Consider the following 20,265-nt stretch of genomic DNA (forward strand, 5'->3'; position numbering starts at 1 on the left):
TGAGAGAGAGGTGGGGGTATTTATAGAGGAAAGAGGCGATCCTATTCTTATGTGCTAGTCTGCTAGACCTCACAAACACTTAAAATAGCGACAAAATTGCACTTTCACCCCCCTCAACTGACACGTATTTTCATATTTTGCCCCTATAATATCACAGTTTACCTCTAATTTGTATCTGAATTGAAAGTCTTTCAAATTATTCTAATGCCTCAATTAACATACAATTTTTAATCATCTCTTATCTTTTATTATAGGCAATAAAATGAAAAATTGAACAAACCCAAGGGGCAAATTGCAATTTTTCATAATAGTAGCATGAATGACAATGAGCATTATAGTCCAAATAGAAGTGAAATTGGAGCATTACTGCATATAATAATTTCTTAGTTGAAAATTAATGTTGACTAAAAAGCTTCAGACATGAGCATGACAATTGTTTGTTCTGGTTCACCTAAAATGTTGTTATTGGGCCTATCTCCTCTACTATGGGCCAGTCTGAAACGGCCCAATTATTTCATGGGTGTTTTTGTCATTATATCTATCAGGACTTTTAGAGTCTAGACACACACAAATATTTGGTTAAACCCTCTGTGAAACAAACAAACGAGCTGCACCAGCGTTATCCATTCGCCTTCTCCGTCGCCGCTGTTTCTCTACGCCAGTCAGGATTCTTGGGTACCCTTCCTTAATCCTTGTCCCTTATATATTTTTTTGGGATTTTTCAGCTAAATTGATGATTTCGTTCTCAGCTCATTTAAGTTATGAATTCTATACGTTTTTTGGTTTCATTGTGTGGATTGTTCGGATACTTTTACGAAATCCGAGGATGAATGCCCATAAATGCAAGTGCCGTATGACAACTCGTTGAAGTAACGAGGTGTTTGATTTGATTTTTTGCTCGGGTTTCTGAGGATTTACGATGATGCAGTAACATTAAGATTTTGGTTGGTTGGGTCAATGTATCAGTTTCTGAATCATGTGTAGAATGAGATTTCTGTTGCTTCTTATGTGAAGTTAACATTCGGCCTAATGCATGAAGGTGAAACACCATGGTAGGCTTTAAGAATAGATACCTGGTGATGGAGGTTTTTGTGGATCCTAATAAAGATTTTTCGCTGGATGAACCCATTATAATCACCCAATTCAATTTATCTAAAGCCATCAAAGATAGCATTCTCACAAACTTTGGGGAATGTGGTCTAGCCTCATCTACAAATTCGTTTCAAGGTGAGATGGTTACATTATGAGCTTCTATCACGTTATCTGTCAGTTGTTGTTGCAATAATATATTGGCATGCAGCTTCATCATTCATCATCTCTATCCTTGATTTTTTTTTTTTTTTTTTTGGTTTTGCAGTAAAGTATGTGAACCCAATAACAAAAGTCTGCATATTTAGAACTTCAAGAGAGGAGTATCAAAAAGTATGGGCTGCAATTACCATGGTTAGGAGTATAGGAAACTGTCCTGTGGTTTTCAACCTTCTTGACCTTAGTGGTAAGTCATATAACTCCATTGGTTCTTTTTCTATGGTATACTGATCGGTTTGTTATAAGAGCTTTGAATCTAGGTTGTCCTTGTGCCGTAATTAAATTGCAAGTTCCACATACTATGATTATTGTGATAGCAACATGGTGTTCATGAGATATTAGGCCTCAGTCTTTTCTCATGTTTAATATGATGGTTAACCTGGCTAATAAAGTGGGGAAAAAGAACTTGCTGCATATCATATATCTCCTGTTAATTTCACGATCGGAGAGTTCAGACGTAACCACTTATCCTGAGTGTCAGAGGAGTAACTTCCTCAGACTTTTCTTTGAATGTTCATATGATTCAGATGGTCTTTGTAGCTAAAGAAGTTACTGGCTGAGACAAGATTTTAACTCCTAAAGTTGACAGGGAAAATACTTTTACTCATAAATCTTATAATTGGATTTCAAATAAACTGATTAGTATGTGATCCTGAAAATTAGATGACCAGCAACATGGTCTGAGAGGTACGTCCTAGGTGCATTCTGCTACATTTACCTGCATTATACGTTTTGGAAGAGAAGAATCTTATCTCATCTGATTTAATCTCTGTTAGGAAGTATCAAGGCCTGCAAACAAGCTGCTCTGAAGTGTGATGAGTCAAAGTTTGAACAGCACAAACTATTGGCTGGGGAACGCCTCCCAGCCGATGCCCACCAGCGCATGCAAAATTGCATCGAGAAGATCAAAGCGTTGGAGCACTAATACTAAGTGTACAGTTTGATGAATGGGAGGTTTAGCAATAGTACTTTTGCATTACATTATTTACTTTTCTTTGAACATTTTCTGGCCACATTTCTTTGGTATTACTCTATGTAGTGTTAATGTCCACCCTTTCGGTTGTGGTAATTGGGATTGATTTTGTACCCAAGAGGAAAGAGGCAAGGAATTTTTCGCTGCATATTGTTGCAGATGGAAAACATATATACTCGTGATATCCCTTAATGGATAATGATAAAACATGCTGTTATGCAATTACATTAATCAAACGGGAGCCAGACTTTCACCAAACTGATAAACATCTCGAGAATCAAATTGCAGGGCATCTACCTGGTAAAACGTTTGGCTTGTCAAATCAACAAGCTGCTCAAAACTCCTATCGAGAAACTTGTAAGCCGTTATTTTTCCGGGGACGTGGAAGACCAAATCTATAAGAAACTCAATATATGAAACATACCTCGGAACCATCAAAATCCGTCGTGGTACTTCAACAACCACTGCAAAGAATCCACTGAGAGTTTCCGCTGTTGATTTGTCTCCAAGTTCCAACATTATCATAAAATGGTGCCAATGTCCATTTGGCTCTTGGAGGTGGATATGACAAGCTGTGCCTTCACCACGCTCGGGGCAGGAAGTTTGGACATAAGGTAACCTTCCGATGATATTTTTATCAAGATCGAAGTACATATGGGTAAAAAGAAGGTTTTCCAAGTGAATCGCATTGTTCCAGTTTACTCCATGAGAGAACTGCGTTGTTATATAAGCTATAAATGCCTCTAAACAGAGTTTCCAAGATTGAGTCTTTGAGTTGTAAACCTCGATCTGACAATATTGTAAAGCACTTGAAGGACACCTCTCAGCACCCCCAACACAAACAATCTTGTAATGAGGTGATTTGAAGGATCAAACGCTAAGTTGAGCCCCAGAACATTGGTGTACTTTTGGTCATTATTAGTAAGATTGAATTTTTTGGATTGCTTAGTGGTGGAGTTGTAAACATAGTAATCCTTCTGGGGTTAATCAGATTGCAGCGACAGCAACCCATTGCAAGAACTCAAGATTTTGGGATTAGGTATAGTGAAATGACAAGGGATCATCTTTGCACCATCGAGGAGTGGATGAAAGTAAAAGAACTGTGAGGCACGCATGTGGAGAATGAGAGAGGGTTGGAGTTTGAGGTGGCATAGAGTGTGGAGACGAGAGAACTGAGGAGCGGAGATAAGGGAGAGCCAGTGTTTGCTTACCGATTTGAATGTCATCCTGCCTCTCACTGAGGAAGAGCGAGAACTCATTTTGCAAAGAATATCGTCCTAATTACCTAATGGAGTTTCACGAGAAGGTTATACAAACAAAGAAGGGGTGGCATCATTGCCACCAATGTGTTCCAAATAAATCAAAACAAGGTATATAAATATATTAAAGCTTACGCAACTGTCATGGAACACAACAAATAAGAAGTCTTACTGACCTTGGATTAGGTACAGCCAAAGAGTTGTCATTCCACAAGCTATTGTCATAATAAGAACAAGGATACAATATACTGCAAACAGCTTAGATGCTGATTATGGATTCCACTCAAGATTCATTCAGATAAGATAATGGTCTCCACCCAATTGAAATTTTGAGACAATCTCAAGAAGAATCAACCACCGAGAATAACAATCAAGCAGTAGCTAGAGTCCCAATGAATTGAAAAGTTGACTGAGACGCAAATTGAATACCACTCTCCTGGTAAAAGGGCTCCCCTTTGAAATTGATAAGCTCCTTGACACTCCTGTCTTGAAACTTGTAAGCCATAATCTTGCTCGGCTCATGAAGAACTAACGTGCTATCTTCTTCACTGTCTCTCCTAATGATACTCAGTACGGAAACTGGCCCAGTAGCTCTTTCAAGATGAATATGATACCTTAATGACCACTGAGAGTAACCATTTTGCAGTTCGAAGACCATTACCGATTTCTCTTCCCGAAAATGGGCAATATAATGCAGATAGCCATTGGATTCTACATAGTGGTCGATGAAATTCTCTCTTCTGGTGTCCTCTGGAAGCATAACCCCCGGATGTTCTCTAATAGTACTCTCATGAAGATCAAAAAAGATCCCACGCCAATGAATCCCGCCTTCCCAATATATCCCGTGATCAAAATGCACATATGGTGGAGCCAAAAATGGTTCTCCACAAAGCTTCCAAGTGCTAGTTTCCGACTCATAGACCTCAACCTGACAACGACGCCACCGACTCCGCCACAAACTAGATGATCTCCTCGTGGTAGCCCAAATGCAAATGATCTTGTAATGAAGTGATTTTAAAGGATCAAATGCCAAGTTGAGCCCCAAAACACATCTGTACTTGTTGTCCTGGCGGAGTAAAATCCTTCTGGAAAGCTTAGTTGTGGGATTATAAATATGGCAATCTTCCAGGGGATTCTTGTCATTACGGCATTGGAGCAAGAACAAACCATTTGAAAAGCTCCGGATTGTCGGCTCAAAAAGAGTAGGACAGAAATGATACGGTACCCATTTTTCAGGGTGGAAGTTGCATTGCAGGTAAAGATAGTCTGATGTCTCTGCAAGGCAGAGGAGGAGGGATGGTTCTGGTGTAGAATGTTGGTAGCGCCGGCAGTGGTGCAGAGTGTGTTGACGAGAAAAATGATGACTGGAGATTAAAGAAAGCCACCTTTTGCATACCAGTTTGAATCTGACCAGGGATTTTGCTGGCAGCCAGAGGAGGATCTCAGTCAACAAATCTTCACTGTCGGCGATCATCATCTGCAGAATTGTGGGATTATACTGCAGTGCAATCCTACACAGAAGATACCTGTAATTGATGATTTTAACACAAAGGGATCAGATTTAGAAAATCGATATACAGAGAACTTTTTAAAGCAATTGGCGATGACGAATATTCAACAAACAAAATGAACCAACAGAGAAAGAGAACATGGATATCAGTCAATATGGGCATATGGTCCACAAGAATTCACTTCACAGGCAGCCAGTCATGGTACTTAAATATAATTTCCTGAATATAACTGTATTAACTAAATGAATCAAGAAAAACGAGGAAATAAATTATGGAAAAATTTCTGCTTTGATATAGAAGTTGACAACAGAAACCCATAGATACGTTTGGTAATCCAGCTAATCAAGAATTGAAGTACAAGCATTCCCAAGTCAAAATATGTAGATTTCACATTTTAAGTTGTAGCTAAGGCCGTCGGTGAGTGAAATATTCTGATCATCAACAATAAAAGTCAGATGGATGCATAAGTAAAACTTGAAAGAATTAATGAAACATTGTAATCAACAACTGAAAATGCAAAAAAAGAAAAGAAGAAAGGCTCTATGTATCTGAATCAAAACTTAGAAACCACAAAAATGAACAAGTGCAGACACCAGAAAAAAGTCGCACACAGTAATAGATCTGAAACAGCAGAATTACGCATAAAGGATTGCACACACCCCAATTATGCGATAACATATGTCTAATAGCGAGCTGTATGAGATAACACAAGATAGCGATACAGATGAGGTGTAGGATGAATAAGTGTAGGCAGCATACAGGCGTCAGCGGCGAGAATCGACTCGGTAGATGCCGGTAGATGGGGCGCCCGCCAATAGCTAACAATTCAAAGACAAAAACAAAGAGAAAGAAAATGCAGCAGAGGTTGAATTGTAGTGAAATGAAGATGAATGGGTTGAAATGTATTGATTGATGATTGATATATGATTAGGAAGGGGCCGTCGGCGCCCATAGTTTGAGATATTCTGAAGAACAGCCGTCTCTTTTTCACTCTCTAACAATACAAAGTAGTTGTAATCAAAATGTAGTGTAAAGGTGAATTCCTCCTCAATAATTATCACGTTTCAATAAAAATCTATTTCTATCTTTTTTCTAAATTCACAGGAAATGAAATATGTCTGGATCTTGTGCTATATATAGTCGTCATATCTGGCGTTTGAATTCCATCTAAATCATAATTGTAATATGATCATTTATCTCATCATCATACAAACAAAATCCACTTAAAAATACGTAGATGGCATCAAAGCTGATTTAGACTGCAACAAAGTAGCAATTTTTTCTTCCTTTCTTTTGTCGGGAGTACAGTCAACCACTTGTTGTATTTTATATATAAATAATAAAAAAAAAAAAGAGTAAAACACTAGACTGTCAAACAATCACTTACAAAGTTACAATCTAAACTCAGAGCTATAAATTACACCAAACATGGGGGAACATTAATTATACAAGCAGTCAAGAGGAGAGGCGTATGTATATCTGCATTTGGATTGTTGGAACATATACTGCACTCAGATGCTACCATGAGTAGTTCCAGCCGCCAGTGTCTTAACTTTGCCGCCTCCATACTTTAATGCTAAACAACACAAACTCAGTTGAATATCTCATCATCGCTAAGACAAGATCCCACATACTAGAATTAAGAGAGAGAGAGAGAGAGAGATTATGTTATTCACGAGGGCGCGCAAGCCACAGCGAGCTAAGGGCTCGAAGACGAGAGAAGTAGTCGCTGATGGCAAGCAGAGCACGCGCTGATTGTCGGGTTGTTAGTATGCGGTGCATCTGTTGGAGAGTCTGCTGTCGCAAATTGTCAGCCTGAAAATCGACAAGTATTGTTGGGAAATTATCTTCACACATACAACAATCTATCCTATATCTTATGCATATCAAATCAAGCACTAGATTACCTGACGAATGAAGCCCTCAAGAGTTCCCAACTTTCCCATTGCCATTGCCATTTGACCCATATAGTTGGCCACATTTCCAGATGAACTCGATGGGCCAAGAGAACCAGCTAATGTCTCAGCCAAGGACTGTTGCAAAGCTTCCATTCCCTGCGACAACGCATCTTCTGCCTGTTGAGATGACTGTTGCAAGTTGTTGATGGCCAACAACTGCTGCTCCGTCAGTGGCTCTAACTGATTTATAAGGAGCTGCAACCAGTAATGTCCAAACATTAACCGAACATGACCCTCAGATAATGGCCAAAATAACAAGAAAGTACTCGAGCTTTATGGACTCGGAACATAGGAATGGCATTTCGTATGAAGCCATACAGGCAATTTATATCTGCCTGCATGAGAAGTTGTTTTCTTCCTTCGGGGTGGAAGGAAGGGTAAAAGAGAGAATTGTATGGAGTAACACATGGCAGAAAGGTAAAGAGGAAGAGTTTTGATCTTTAAGTGGGCCAGAACCCTTTATCTGGCTCACTTTGCTACCATAATACACTAACAAGAAAAGAATATAAACCGACTAGCTAATTTGCAATTCTTCTAGATTAAGATTAGTTTACTGTTTTTACCAAATGATATCTCTTGTTATTATCCTCTAACAACTCAGGCGTTGAAGGACAGAAGGAGTAAGGTATATTTCTTTGTTTGCTCTTCTATGACTTCCTCTTAGATCAAGTATGAGAAAAGATTCACACAGAAAGTTTTTGTCTCTCTATGAATAAGGAATACAGAAATCCCAAGAAAAAGTTATGGATGGGTAAAAACAAAAACACTGAAAAAATAATGGCTGCAGATCTGAACCAAAACAATAATACGCCTTGGCACTTAGAAAGGAACAAATCAACATGAATTCCTGTTTAATGAGGATCCTGGGAACGATGGAGTATAAATGTGGAGGAAAGTTCAAGTAATAGATGTGACTTACCTTAAGAAGTTCAGATGAGCGAAACCCACCAAGCCAGAGGAAGCATCTTTCGGCAGGCGTTTTCCACATGCCTGACAAAATGTGAAAGACGTCAGCCTTTGCAGCATCTCCTTTTATCCTAAATATGTCATCGTAATGTGCCACAATGCCCTCCACAATAATGCGAAGTTCACCATCGCCAGCATGTGAATTGACAGCACCTCTGAGCTCATTAATCCGCCGGTTGTGCTCCTCGAGCCACCGTGCATATTCAACATCAAAGGCCAAGGCACCTAGAAATATGGGATTTACCAGGGGATATTTTCATGGAAGTCAAGGCGCTGAAACAGAATTTTTGGTCAAAAGTACACTAAAGTCCAAGTTGCCCAAAAACGATCTTTTTAACTAATGGAAAAAAGCACCCTAATCGGCATATAAGGCACCACGTCTGCACTGGGAGCCACAGGCCAAGAACCAAACAAACGAAATCCAAAACCATTTAAAAGAGGGAAATGGTGCGTCAAACCAAGACAATTTTATTGAATACTTGCCTCCATATTCTTGTCAGTTTAATTCTCACCACGCAGTACAAATGCGCTCATATTACAGTGGGTGAGTCGAGCATAATTAACCATGACACTTCTTTTCATTTTTCCCCATTCAAATGCATTTCTTCAAAACCTCCTTGTAGCTGAGCTCTTCATGGAAAAGATAAAGTAGGGTAGAAGTAAGATCACCAGCATGCAAACCTCCGCTAGTGATTTTGGCTCACCAAGAAATGGCTGGAGGCTTCACAATCCACACCCTTCCATACTATAAAGTATGGAAGCTTGGATGTCATTTTTGCATTAAATTTCTTGTTAAAAAGCCACAGGTTTAGTTTCTTTCATGTCATTTAAATTGTATCTCCACCTCAATGGCTTATGTTTTACTTATTAAAACTAGTAGAACAATACTATGACGAACTGGTTGCTGGGGGTTCAGAGCACTTTGCCCCACTCACTATTTTAACCCATGAAATACTACAATCTCATCACATATTCTCAACCTTCCACTCCAATGAGAATCATGGATGCAGGATGAAGTCAGGTCATGTTCAAACATACAGCTAAGTAGAAGCAAATCCATAGAGCTTTTGTAGTCCACCAAAATTTTGGCATTCCATTACATTAAGCTAAAAAAAGAGGAGCAGAAACTTGAAATGTGCTGTTTGCAAATTCAATTTAGAGTCCAACCAGCACCCTTCAGTTTTGGCATTTGAATTACTTCACCTCCTCAAAGCCAGTAGCCTTTCCACATCCTAAGATCTAGCAATCTTAACCTTCCAACTCCAATCTCAATTCATTTTCTGCTTTTCTTTAATTATTACAGCAGATGTGTAGTCCCAACCATTTAAAATATAAATAGTTATGAATATATCTTCTTCAGCAATAAAAACCAATAACTGATGGTAAAAAGCACAAATCTACCACTATGGATAAAAAACTTACTATATGAGAACCAGAATCAGGTAGTTAAAGTAAGATATCATACCATTTCCTCCAATTGATTGAGATTGATCTCCTGAACTTGAAATAAATATTCCCTTCAGAAAAGAAAAATGCAGTCACTAAACAGACTTTAACAGGAAGTGCATATTTGTAAAATAGTGTTGATAAGAACACGGAGTAGAACCTGCTGTCTAGCTCGTTGGAGCTCTTGCTCAAGTTGTGTCAATTTCATTCTGCTGCTTTCTAGCTGTTGAACATAGGCCTAGACTCCAAATATAGGAGGAAAAAGTAAGATAACTATATTGTTGGTGCATGGAATACAACAATATATTAGAATGAGACTCCCGAGAATCATACTGGAACAAACAAATGTAACTAGAACTCATTCATGCACAAAGATCAACATAGGAAAATATAGACTTATGCATGCAGTAAAGGAGCACGTGTAACAAAGCAGTGGTAAAATCTAACATGTTGGCCTTTGTCCTTTATGATAAGAAGATTTTTTGCTATGCTCCCACCAATCTGCCAAATAAGGGCTCTGCCTTAATAAGTTTGTTGCTCAAACGAAACCGAGTTCTGTAATTAAGTTACATGGGCATGGGTTTTCCTCATGGTAAAGCTTATTGTTTTGGAAGCATTGAACCAATTAACAACTCATTTTGATAGTGCAAACCCACTCTGCCCCTAGAGTACAACCCATACATACTTTCCGATGTTCTTTCTCTAGCAAATCAGTATTGTAAACAATAATTATTTTTGGCCTGTGGCAGTACCAGCGGTAACAGTGGCAATGAGAGATGGGTTGTGGGTGCAACCCATGTTAGGGCTGAGGTGGTGGCAGTTGGGTTGGGAAATTTGGAGGTTGGCTTCACAGTCCTAGGCAGTCAAAAGAAAAAAAGTTCCGCTAAAGGCCGGTTGGTAGGTTGTAGAATCTTTTATGACGTAAAATAGTCATCTCATTTATGTTTTTGGATCTTATCCAATCAGTTAAATATGCAATACATTAACCCATATCTCCCAGTCCATCCTTCAGTCACTAACATATAAAACCAACAAATACCATGTGCTAGAAAAACAAACATCTACAGCTACACACCTTACAAACCAAAAGAGCAGTTCTCTTAGCTTCATATTACATATGAGACAACTAAAGATTTCTATAGATATTACTATAGAACTTAAGCAGGATAATTGGACCAACATTCATTATCAAAACTTAAATTATTATAGGAGTGAAAATCATCTCTATTTGGATAGAATATCCACTATTCTAATGCATATTAATTCAAATTGTGAAAACTACCTAGAGGTGCAACTAAATATCGGTGCACATCAACTAATTGTGAATATCACTTGACACACAAATGCTGATAACTAGTACATACAACGAGAAACATACTTTTTTTCTCAAGCGGCTTTTTCTGGCAGCTTCACGATTTTGAGCAAGCCTACGGAGAGTCTGCAGGAGGTTGTTTAAATCATACACCAGTATTAAAACAAAAAGTTCATTCATATGCAATTGAGAGTTAAATAACCTTTTGATCTCTGGACTTATCACTACCATCAGAAGCAACTATAGCCTGTAATTGATTGTTCTGAAACTGCAAATTGAACAGACGCCATCATTAAGTTAATCACCACATACAGGATTTTTATCTGCTTGAACAAAGTTAGCACTCGGCAAAATTGTGCAGAAAATAAAAAAGCAGGCATCTTGTGTCAAATCAAAATATGTGACCATGTGTACTGCATATTGTATCATATACATACACCCAAAAAATGAAAATAGAAAAGATTTCAGCATATTGCATCATTTTGATCCTTACCCTCAAATTCTTATCTTCCGTGTCTGCATCAGTAGAAGTATCTGTCCTTGGGCTGGCATCTGCCATTTTGGACGCTCCGGAATCTCCAAGGCTAATGCTTCAAACTATAACAATTACATGCATTTACTCTTCTAATAAAGGTGGCAATCATATTCCAGTGTCACCGAAAAAGGATCCAAACTGCGGAAAACTACTCTGCCAAAAAAGAAAAAAGGCATCCGATGACTGAATAAGCAATCTTTTCCAGAATGAACAGTTCTAGAGAAAATTACAGACATCATGGCGCAAGTGTGAGATGATGAAGCATTCTCCAAAAGCTTAAACTGAGTTCAAGTACAGCCCTCGTTGGCATCTAGTATTTGTTGATTGCTTTTGACGATGAACATTTATCCTTTATCAAGGCAAAATCAACTTTGAATACTTCAGCTGCTAAACCATACAATCCACCATCTTGTCAACCAAGAACCACCGAAACAAGTACTGGCAACCCGAAATTTCAACTTAGTCTCAAGTTAATTAAAAATTTTCTTGCATCTTTATATTATTCCACCACCGGCGGATGGAAACTTAAAAGATAACACTTGAAAGAATGAACACATACACACAGACACGTAAGAAACACGCCAAAAAAGAGAAGAATTACTAGATCTCACTCGACATTCACATTTCCATCACACAACTATCTTCTTCAAAACACATAACAAACGAGCTCAATCAATATTCACTTCTTTTCTTCACTTGCAAATCATTTCCGTTGATCCCACCAGAAAACAGAACACATTAATCGAATCCCAGCAGCAAACTCCGAAAAACACCCATGTCCAGAACGTTGAAAAATTCAAACTTTACCTCTCTTTCTCATATGGGTCCCCGAAATTCGAAGATTTTTTTGACAAATATCACGTATTTCCTCCCTCGGGAAAAAGAAAGAGGAAGAATGAGATGAAGAGAAGTAGAAGTGTAGTTGAGAGAGAAATTTACCACCCGCTTTTGACTTTGCGTCTATTTTCCTTTGTCGACTTCTCTTTTTATTTGAGGTTGGAAGTTTCCATGAGGCTTCCCATGGGTTTTACGCTAAAAAAGGCAAGAAAGAAAGAAAGGAAGTAGCGCAAGAGAGAGAGAGAGAGAGAGTACCTGGGTAGTGTGAAAGCTCGAGCGCAGAGAGAGTGAGAAATAGTTCAATTTGTTCTTCAATGTAGGATTAAATTTTTGGCCTTTTTCCCCTTTTCTTCTTTTGTTTTTTTCCGTTTCAAAAGATTCAAAGAAACTATATCTCATAATTTCTACAACATAAATTCAAAACACTTTATGTTGTGTTGGTCTTGGGGTAATATTTCTACCACACAAATTCAAATCGATTTGCTTCCAATAGGGAAAGCTTTATGGAAGTGCACAAGCACAATGAATACCGGAGGCTGAGTTTAATTACATTCGGACATATGATTGTAACATTGGAGTAAATGACTCTACAAACTCATTCATCCATCCCAATCCCAATGGCAAATCTATTTCTTCAAACTTGAAAGAAAAAATTGCAAAATCATATAAGATTTTTATTCTCAAAATCTTGAAAGTCAAGCTTTTTGATGGCCGAGCAGTCTCAAATCAGTGAGTCAAGATTAGGCATACTTAATCCAACATGGATGGTCTTGTGATTCCTTATTAGGAAAAGAAAATACAGAAAAACAACAACATTATTCCATTAGCGTACAATTGTCATCAGAATGATCTTTTTCTTTTTTTTGGAGAAGAAATTGTCATCAGAATGATGATATCAAACAATTTGCACTTTGTACTTATCCATTTTCCTTTCCTTTTTAGGGAATTCCAGAGTGGTGCCAGTTATTACATTACCTATACTTGCATTATCATCGACCAAGATTTGGTACAAGGTTGGTTGAGGATTTTAAGACATGGCATCATAATAATAATAGTCCGTCATTATAATCTTAGTCACATCCGTTACGAGGTTGTTTGATGCTATTCATTTGGGCACACTGCATAATGTCAGACTACTATAAATTGGAAGACTCCTGCCGAAAGAAACAGCCGCCATAGGCGGAACGAAAAGGGGAAACTGATGGATTTAGAACTTCATTTTCACCTGCTAAAATCTTGTAACACAAAAGATAAATACAGCTATTGATAAAGATCACAGAAACATGACAAAGAACAGCATTGTAGAGTCTCTCCTTAGGCAGCAAAGCAACTGCATGGAAAACAAATGACAAGATGTCCCTGTCGCACAATAACACCAAATCAAGTGGCATTGCTAATCTCATTAAGTGAGTTATACAGTGTCTCTCTCTGTGCTTGCCTGGGGGCGGCTCTGTGCTCTTTGATTACTGAAAGGGCTTATAAACAAGATACTAAAGAAACATGGCAAACCTATGAGATCTTACTGTAGAAGTTACGACAATCATAAATCTTTACAAGCTACACCTGACCATACTGTCTGATGCTAGCACACTCCACTATAGCAAACTTGTCATCAGAAACATGTATCGCCAGTTTCAGTGATGCAAAATAGAAAACTACAGTAATTCTCTTGATCTAATGCTTAGAAAGACAGTCATTACTCGCTACATATTTTCATTATTACTCCCTGAAATCATATTGAAGGGAATGCAGGTATCTACAGGTGTTTTATTTTCCCGGCTTTTGGCAGTTCTTTGCTGAGCTCTGACGTTTCTTTCAAGCGGCACACTCAGGCAAACTCCTCAATTTCGAAAATCTGATTTTTCATGTACTGAAACAAATCTTCATCTCACAAACTCATTGCAGCATATCGTCTTCAATCTTGCCTTCACTTGCCGCTTGATGAATTTGGCCCCATTTGCTTTTAGCCATTGGATGAACTCTTGAAAATTGGAATAGGTGCATCTGATATGATAAAAATGAAAAAGGTGGAGAGAAACTGCATTGATTTTGAAATTCTCAAATAATTAAATAGTAACTGCTAACTCCTACTCCTGTTAGCGAAAACAAGCTTGTAATTGTAGGAAATCAGAGCTAATAAGATATGGGCATAGTCATTTCGATTCTACGGCAGTAAATAGATTTCACTACACGGAAATCAACAATTGTGCATTATGTGAATTGAAGTTTCCAAGGGCAGTTGGGACGTGTGTCATACATCATATGAGCAAATGCTATAGAGGTTAAACTTACTTCATAAATTAGATGCAGGAACTTACATTGCAGACACTAACTAGATTTACCAGATTTTGCAAGTATCATCCACATACGGCTGCAGTAAGTAGCAATTACAGCTATTATGAAAAAAGTACAAGGAAGAAGAATCAATGAGTCTAAACAAAAAGGAAAAGAAAAGAATTCCGAACTAATGAGATTTCGTATGCATGAACTCTATATCCTAGCTCAGAAGAATCCAGAAAAGAGTTGCTACCTGGTTCATCCATGAAAAATTTAACCCACATTCATGCTTGGTCGACTTTATACAATATCTAGCCTGTCTTACCAGGCTAGAAATAGAAGGGTTTCCGGAGACAGACAGTATAGAATTTCCACTTTTAGGAGGCATTTATACCTCTGTCAGATGCACGGTGTTTCACATGCCGCTACAGTACCTATATCTTGAGAATTTCACTTGAATGAGACTCCAGGACCGAAATTGAAAAATGGTCCAGGTAAGATCTAAAGTTTGAGTCATGTTACTGATCTGTGCTAAACTGGAGATCTATTGAGAAAAAGTTTGATCCAAAAAGCAAAGAAACCAGCCCGCTCTTCACCGGAGATACAGACAAACTCCATCACTGAGCAGAACTTTTCTGGAGTAATCTTCCAAACAATTAGACTCAGCATAAGGTGCACATGAGGAATGGCAACTTCAAATCGACTAGAATTCACAACAAGATGGATTTTGCAACAAAAGGTCCATTCTAATCATGGTAGTGAACCATGCTAATTCTTTCCATGCAGCGACACGTACAACATGTTACCATAAGTCATAGACAGCAATGATTAATAGTGCAACAACTTGGCTATCCGGATTTTTAGCTCAAATTTCTTGGCATCCCTCTTGGAGCCCGTAAGAGTAAGACCCTTAATAACAGCCTTTTGGTCTGACTTTAGAACTTTCATGCCAGCTTTAATGCAAGATAGCAAGAGTTCAGCAGCCAAACGGTACCTCCGCGCCTTGCAAAGGTTGTGTACCAAGGAAGAATAGGTAAAAGAATCCTTAACATCCACCGAGTGAAAAATTTTAAGTGCATAATCTAGATGACCGAGTTTACAGAGACCATCAATAAAGCAATTAAAAGCAACTAAGCAATTGAATCCCAACATTTTCATATGGTTTAGATGCCTCTGTGCAGCATCAATTTTGCCCGCCTTGCAGAGCCCATCAATCAAGATGGTATGAGTATACTTATCACAGTCCAGTCCCCTCTCTTCAGCCAAATTCAACAAGCTATAGGCACTCTCTAGTTTACCTTCCTTGCAATGCCAATTAATTAAAGTGTTATATGATGCCATGTCAAGCTCATACCCAATCTTAATCATGTGTGCTATGCAATTATTGGCATCTTGCCTCCTGCCTGACTTCAGCAAAGCACCAACAAGTGTACAGTAGGAGAACAGATCATAGGCATATCCTTTCCTCTTCATCTCCAAAAAAATTTCAAGTCCTTCTCTGAAGTGCTTACATCTGAAGCAGCACTTCATCACTGTGGTATAAGTAATCGCATTTGGGTCATGACCTGATTCCCTAAGCTCCTCAAAGAGCCTCATCATGTCCTTCCACATTCCTGATTTGCATAGACTATTGATAAGAATGTTATATGTCACTATCTCAGGAATATACCCATGCCGCTGCAAATTCCTAAATAACAATAGAGCCTTGTCAATGTAGCCATTCTTGCAAAGTCCACTAATCAAAATGTTAAATGTCGCTTGACAAGGAGAAATATTCTTTAGAAGAATGTCATGAAAAGTCCTGTATGCCTCATCAGGCTTTCCCAATTTGAAAAGGCAGTGCATCAATGTATTATAACTCCATACATCAGGAGTAATTCCCATTTCAAGCATCTCTTCAAGCATATCAAGACAGCTGGATAACGATTGCAGCCTCGTGGCCCCAGCCATCAAAGAATTATAGGTAACAACATCTGGATTTATCCCAGCTTCCTTCATTCTGTGAATAACACAGTAACCTGCATCGAACCCAACAAATTGACAATACCCAGTTATCAGAGTGTTGTAAGTCACAACATCTGGTAATACTCCCAATCTGATAGCATCAATTATAGCAGCTTCCGCTTTCTCCAATTGCTTGGCTCTACAAAGAGAAGCTATAGATATATTCAACAACTTAGTTGATAATCTAAGAAACATTCTTCACGTCACTTTCAGTATCAGAATCGCAAACCTGCCAAGAGGGCAAAAGTGAGGTTATATTTATGTTTTTTCTCGTATAATCTTAAAAAATTCTTCCATACCGGTGAAAACTGAAAGAAACACGTATCTAAACACTTTATATAGGGTGCAAAATTAGAGTCTTAAAATCAGTCCAACTCTATGTTGGTTTGGTGCAATTAGACGCAATAAATTGCATCCACACGAATTCAACAAACTGAAAACTTGTCCCAGGTTGCTTGCAGAAAGCTAATTCTGAGCAAGATTTGTTCAGTTATGTCAAAAACTAGAAACAAGCTCCGAAAAATGTCTCGGAACAAATGCAAAACATGAGAAGAAAATCAATGAAGTGGAAAGTCCAATAGAAAAACACTAACATTCTTTCACGCCCAGCTTCAGCTGCCTCAAAGGAGTGGTGCTTCTCGAGAGCCCAGTTGGATGCAACTGATGATAAATACGCCCAGAGAAAAATGAGTCGGCCGCCCCTCCACTTCATTGTTCCTCCATCGGAAAACTTGTATCGATTTCCTCTATTGAGTAACATAAGGTTATCCAAATCGAGAGCACAAGTGGAGAGGATATGAATGGAACATGGCAGAATTGAAGAGAGAGAGAGAGAGAGAGAGAGAAACGAAGAGGAGACAATCGGAGATAGGTTTAGATGGAGAAACTTCAACGAGCAAAATGGGACTTGGTCCAGAAACTCCAAGGAGGGTGTTCTCGTCAATTTCGTAAAAATTAAGGGTGCTAATAGTAATTTTCAATCAGAAATCTATCTTAAAGTTTGAAATTGCAGTTTTAGGAAACTTGGGCCCTCAAATGGGCCTCATTGTAATAAATTCAGCCCATTCCATATACAAAATATAAGCCCGGTCCAATCATCTTAAGAAAAACAAAAGGAGAATTACCTATCTTTGAATTTAAAATTAATTAATTTTAAATAAATTAAGAAATGAGAGAATACGTAGTAGTTGTCAAACATTTTGGAGATGCATTCTTAAAGACGCAGGCAGTAATAATTAAATAATGGCATCATTAATTAATGTAATTAATATAAAATCAGATGCTTAATTCATCTCATGCCAAAACATACATACACTACTTGCATTTTAATAATTCTGATTCAGAAAACAAATCATTTATATTTTTACAGTTACATTTCTATTAAATGTGATGTTTCCAAATTCATTTTTATGGGAAATGATTTATTTTGTTGGAAAGTCAGCAGTTGCTGAAATGTAGAGCACAAGAAAGTCAAATTTCAGAATTAATATCATAGGTATGTGTAATCAACTTGTACCTATCCTTATACACTCATAGGTATGTGTTAATAAATAAATGTATTTTATTCAGATAATCGCATTTTCTATTTTTACTTTCTTATAACAGATATATGATGAAGAAGCACCACCATAATTATCGTATATATATACACACATACGTACATTCATTTCTAAGAGACGACGTACAGTATACCTAAAATAAATTGCAAAATCTTAATTGTGTAATTCCTTTTTTTTTTTTTTTCTTTTAGAGGAAATAGAAAATAGATAGGCATTACATGTATAAGAGTGTACATACGCATAATTAATGTATGTATTTTCATTAATCCGTGTGGTACTTGGATTCTCTGAATCTCTCACGCACACGCACACCCACACCCACACCCCCAAAAACTGTATTTAAAACGCATGCACACTATTATTTCAGAGAGAAAGCGAGAGCCTTTTCTTCATTTGCATAATGATCGTATTTCCAGATTTTCTCTTTCCATTCATTTATTAGAAACATATGGAGGAACGAATTCTTGATTATGTATTGGTGCCGCTTGGGCTTCTGATGATGCTGGCTTACCACATCTGCCTGCTCCGCCAGATCGTCCGACATCCCGCCACCACCGTTGTCGGTCTCAACGCCATCAACCGCCGTCTCTGGGTTCGCTCCATGATGGAGGTTCTATATACTCATTTCATTCATTTAATTATTACTAGCTAATTTTGTTTAATTATCATATGGATGAATGACGAATTCAATGCTAACTCTTTCTTTTTCAAATTACTGATGCATTCTTTTTAGGGTTCAGATTTTGGGGGAGTTTGTTAGACAAACAGAGATAAATCAGTTTTAGTAATTTCTCAACTAAAAATTTAATAATTGTAATAATTTGAATAAATTAATATTGTTGAGAATACATGCAGGACACATCCAAGAACGGAGTTCTAGCAGTACAAACACTTCGAAACAACATAATGGCGTCGACCCTTTTGGCGTCGACAGCCATCATGCTGAGCTCCGTCATCGCCGTCCTGATGTCCGGCGGGAACCACCGGCCAGTGGGGGCGGTTTTCGGGGACAACAGCAGGCTGGGATCCTCCATAAAGTTCTTCTCAATAATGGTATGCTTCTTAGTTGCATTCTTGCTGAATGTGCAATCAATAAGGTACTACAGCCATGCAAGCATACTCATCAACGTCCCAAGCAAGAGGAAAATGGGAATGAATCTTGATAGTTACTATAAAGACTGTGTGACGGCAGAGTACGTGGGGAGAACAGTGAACAGGGGGAGTTACTTCTGGTCGTTGGGGCTGAGGGCGTTTTACTTCTCCTTCCCTCTGTTTCTGTGGATATTCGGACCCATACCCATGTTTGTTTGCAGTGTTGTGATGGTTTTTATGTTGTATTGGTTGGATTTCACATTTGGGTCTGGAACTGTGTTTTCTGCTCCACAAGCAGAGGGAATCAGCTACTCAAGGGATAGGGATAATATTGAGGAAGAAGAAGAAGAGGAGGAGGAGGAGGGGGAGGTTAGTGTTTAATTCATTAGTAGCTAGCAGACGAGTGTTTTTATTGTTGTTGTGAAGAAACACTAAGCAATAATCAACTAGCTAGGGTAGAGAGCAACTGAGATTCAATTCAAGTTGGGATAAACTGATCATTAATATCTACTTTGTACTTTGAGAATTTGATGTTTGCGGTCATAATAGGATCATAGCGATGGGCAGCAGAATCCTCTGTTTTTGGTTAAATTATCTGCATAAGTAGTTCATTTGCAATTTACAAACTATATTCTTTCTCCTTAGTCAATATCATGATGAATAGGGTAGGAGCATCTTTCTTGAGGCGTGTGTCAATGAATCTATGATAACGCATAAAAGGGTATGAAGAATGTGACAAATTCTAACTCAAGACAATGGTGAGGAAACAAAGGAAGAAAAAATGTGGTAGTAAAAGTGGGGAGTGGGAATGTAAAAGACATCATTTCCAACTTGTCTTCCTCCTCTCACTCTTAGTTACAAACTTGTAAATGGTGGTGATGAGGTGGGAATTGGAGAATACAACAATTGTCTTCACTTTCAGAAGATATCATGCCACCCCCACCCCAATATTCTCCATTTTTCAGGTTTAGGGTGGGGTGGGAAAACAGAAGATCCAGCAAAATTATCAAAAGATGAGAGCCTTCTACGTGGAGCTGGCCCATCAGTAGGCTGATGGTAAACCAGGCCCAAAATACACGCACTCATTGCACGTCCATTTCACTTCAACCACCACCTGAATATGCGCCCCGTCTCTTGCCCACCAAATACCAACACTACAGACCCCTCGCCCATAAGCAATTCATTGACAGCAACTTCTTTCCCAGTTCAGTTTGTGCACCAAACACAA

The 20,265-nt window shown here is 38.3% G+C and overlaps 5 protein-coding genes across 22 annotated transcripts; 2 read left to right on the top strand and 3 right to left on the bottom strand.

Moving 5' to 3' along the window:
• On the top strand, positions 548-4,329 carry LOC105160252 (probable ribonuclease P/MRP protein subunit POP5). The gene is made up of 4 exons (XM_011077547.2): positions 548-675; positions 1,040-1,227; positions 1,358-1,495; positions 2,085-4,329. Exons 2-4 carry the CDS (start codon positions 1,050-1,052, stop codon positions 2,231-2,233), a joined length of 465 nt encoding a protein of 154 aa, XP_011075849.1. The 5' UTR covers positions 548-675; positions 1,040-1,049; the 3' UTR covers positions 2,234-4,329.
• Positions 3,698-5,855, bottom strand: LOC105160251 (F-box protein At5g07610-like). Of its 2 annotated transcripts, none has more exons than XM_011077546.2 (2): positions 5,811-5,855; positions 3,698-5,066 (listed from the first exon to the last, which is right to left on the bottom strand). In XM_011077546.2, the coding sequence occupies exon 2, from the start codon at positions 5,015-5,017 to the stop codon at positions 3,911-3,913; it is 1,107 nt and encodes a 368-aa protein (XP_011075848.1). In that variant the 5' UTR covers positions 5,018-5,066; positions 5,811-5,855; the 3' UTR covers positions 3,698-3,910. The 2 variants fall into 2 exon arrangements, with proteins under 2 accessions (XP_011075848.1, XP_011075847.1); XM_011077545.2 differs by having other exon boundaries at positions 5,711-5,840.
• LOC105160253 (transcription factor TGA2.2) lies at positions 6,305-12,551 on the bottom strand. Of its 10 annotated transcripts, none has more exons than XM_020693590.1 (10): positions 12,076-12,195; positions 11,503-11,706; positions 11,227-11,421; positions 10,936-11,001; positions 10,800-10,859; positions 9,582-9,659; positions 9,441-9,492; positions 7,929-8,200; positions 6,959-7,204; positions 6,305-6,866 (listed from the first exon to the last, which is right to left on the bottom strand). In XM_020693590.1, the coding sequence occupies exons 3-10, from the start codon at positions 11,290-11,292 to the stop codon at positions 6,720-6,722; spliced, it is 987 nt and encodes a 328-aa protein (XP_020549249.1). In that variant the 5' UTR covers positions 11,293-11,421; positions 11,503-11,706; positions 12,076-12,195; the 3' UTR covers positions 6,305-6,719. The 10 variants fall into 10 exon arrangements, with proteins under 10 accessions (XP_020549249.1, XP_020549248.1, XP_011075852.1 ...); XM_020693589.1 differs by lacking the exon at positions 12,076-12,195 and adding an exon at positions 11,870-12,067; XM_011077550.2 differs by lacking the exons at positions 11,503-11,706; positions 12,076-12,195 and adding an exon at positions 12,361-12,551 and having other exon boundaries at positions 11,227-11,416.
• On the bottom strand, positions 13,597-17,291 carry LOC105160254 (putative pentatricopeptide repeat-containing protein At4g17915). Of its 8 annotated transcripts, none has more exons than XR_002286975.1 (4): positions 16,980-17,291; positions 14,636-16,615; positions 14,424-14,476; positions 13,597-14,109 (listed from the first exon to the last, which is right to left on the bottom strand). XR_002286975.1 is itself a non-coding variant. In XM_020693398.1 (2 exons), exon 2 carries the CDS (start codon positions 16,579-16,581, stop codon positions 15,211-15,213), a length of 1,371 nt encoding a protein of 456 aa, XP_020549057.1. In that variant the 5' UTR covers positions 16,582-16,615; positions 16,980-17,291; the 3' UTR covers positions 13,597-15,210. The 8 variants fall into 8 exon arrangements, 1 of the variants encoding a protein (XP_020549057.1); XR_002286974.1 differs by having other exon boundaries at positions 14,424-14,498; XR_002286976.1 differs by lacking the exon at positions 14,424-14,476 and having other exon boundaries at positions 14,777-16,615.
• On the top strand, positions 18,281-19,628 carry LOC105160255. The gene is made up of 2 exons (XM_011077564.2): positions 18,281-18,555; positions 18,801-19,628. Exons 1-2 carry the CDS (start codon positions 18,394-18,396, stop codon positions 19,416-19,418), a joined length of 780 nt encoding a protein of 259 aa, XP_011075866.1. The 5' UTR covers positions 18,281-18,393; the 3' UTR covers positions 19,419-19,628.

The sequence above is a fragment of the Sesamum indicum genome, linkage group LG4 (genome assembly GCF_000512975.1).
Source record: "Sesamum indicum cultivar Zhongzhi No. 13 linkage group LG4, S_indicum_v1.0, whole genome shotgun sequence".
Lineage (NCBI taxonomy): Eukaryota > Viridiplantae > Streptophyta > Magnoliopsida > Lamiales > Pedaliaceae > Sesamum > Sesamum indicum.

What these genes read in the sequence shown, in the direction of transcription:
- LOC105160253 (XM_011077550.2), bottom strand. Translation starts at nt 11,292, where the DNA reads ATGGCAGATGCCAGCCCAAGGACAGATACTTCTACTGATGCAGACACG. An exon ending in ATAAGTCCAGAGATCAAAAG is followed by an intron (nt 10,860 to 10,935) that starts GTTATTTAACTC and finishes AACCTCCTGCAG; the next exon opens with ACTCTCCGTAGGCTTGCTCA. An exon ending in TCAATCAATTGGAGGAAATG is followed by an intron (nt 8,201 to 9,440) that starts GTATGATATCTT and finishes CCATATTTCTAG; the next exon opens with GTGCCTTGGCCTTTGATGTT.
- LOC105160252 (XM_011077547.2), top strand. Translation starts at nt 1,050, where the DNA reads ATGGTAGGCTTTAAGAATAGATACCTGGTGATGGAGGTTTTTGTGGAT. An exon ending in ATCTACAAATTCGTTTCAAG is followed by an intron (nt 1,228 to 1,357) that starts GTGAGATGGTTA and finishes TTGGTTTTGCAG; the next exon opens with TAAAGTATGTGAACCCAATA. An exon ending in CAACCTTCTTGACCTTAGTG is followed by an intron (nt 1,496 to 2,084) that starts GTAAGTCATATA and finishes AATCTCTGTTAG; the next exon opens with GAAGTATCAAGGCCTGCAAA.
- LOC105160251 (XM_011077546.2), bottom strand. Translation starts at nt 5,017, where the DNA reads ATGATGATCGCCGACAGTGAAGATTTGTTGACTGAGATCCTCCTCTGG.
- LOC105160255 (XM_011077564.2), top strand. Translation starts at nt 18,394, where the DNA reads ATGGAGGAACGAATTCTTGATTATGTATTGGTGCCGCTTGGGCTTCTG. An exon ending in GGGTTCGCTCCATGATGGAG is followed by an intron (nt 18,556 to 18,800) that starts GTTCTATATACT and finishes GAATACATGCAG; the next exon opens with GACACATCCAAGAACGGAGT.
- LOC105160254 (XM_020693398.1), bottom strand. Translation starts at nt 16,581, where the DNA reads ATGTTTCTTAGATTATCAACTAAGTTGTTGAATATATCTATAGCTTCT.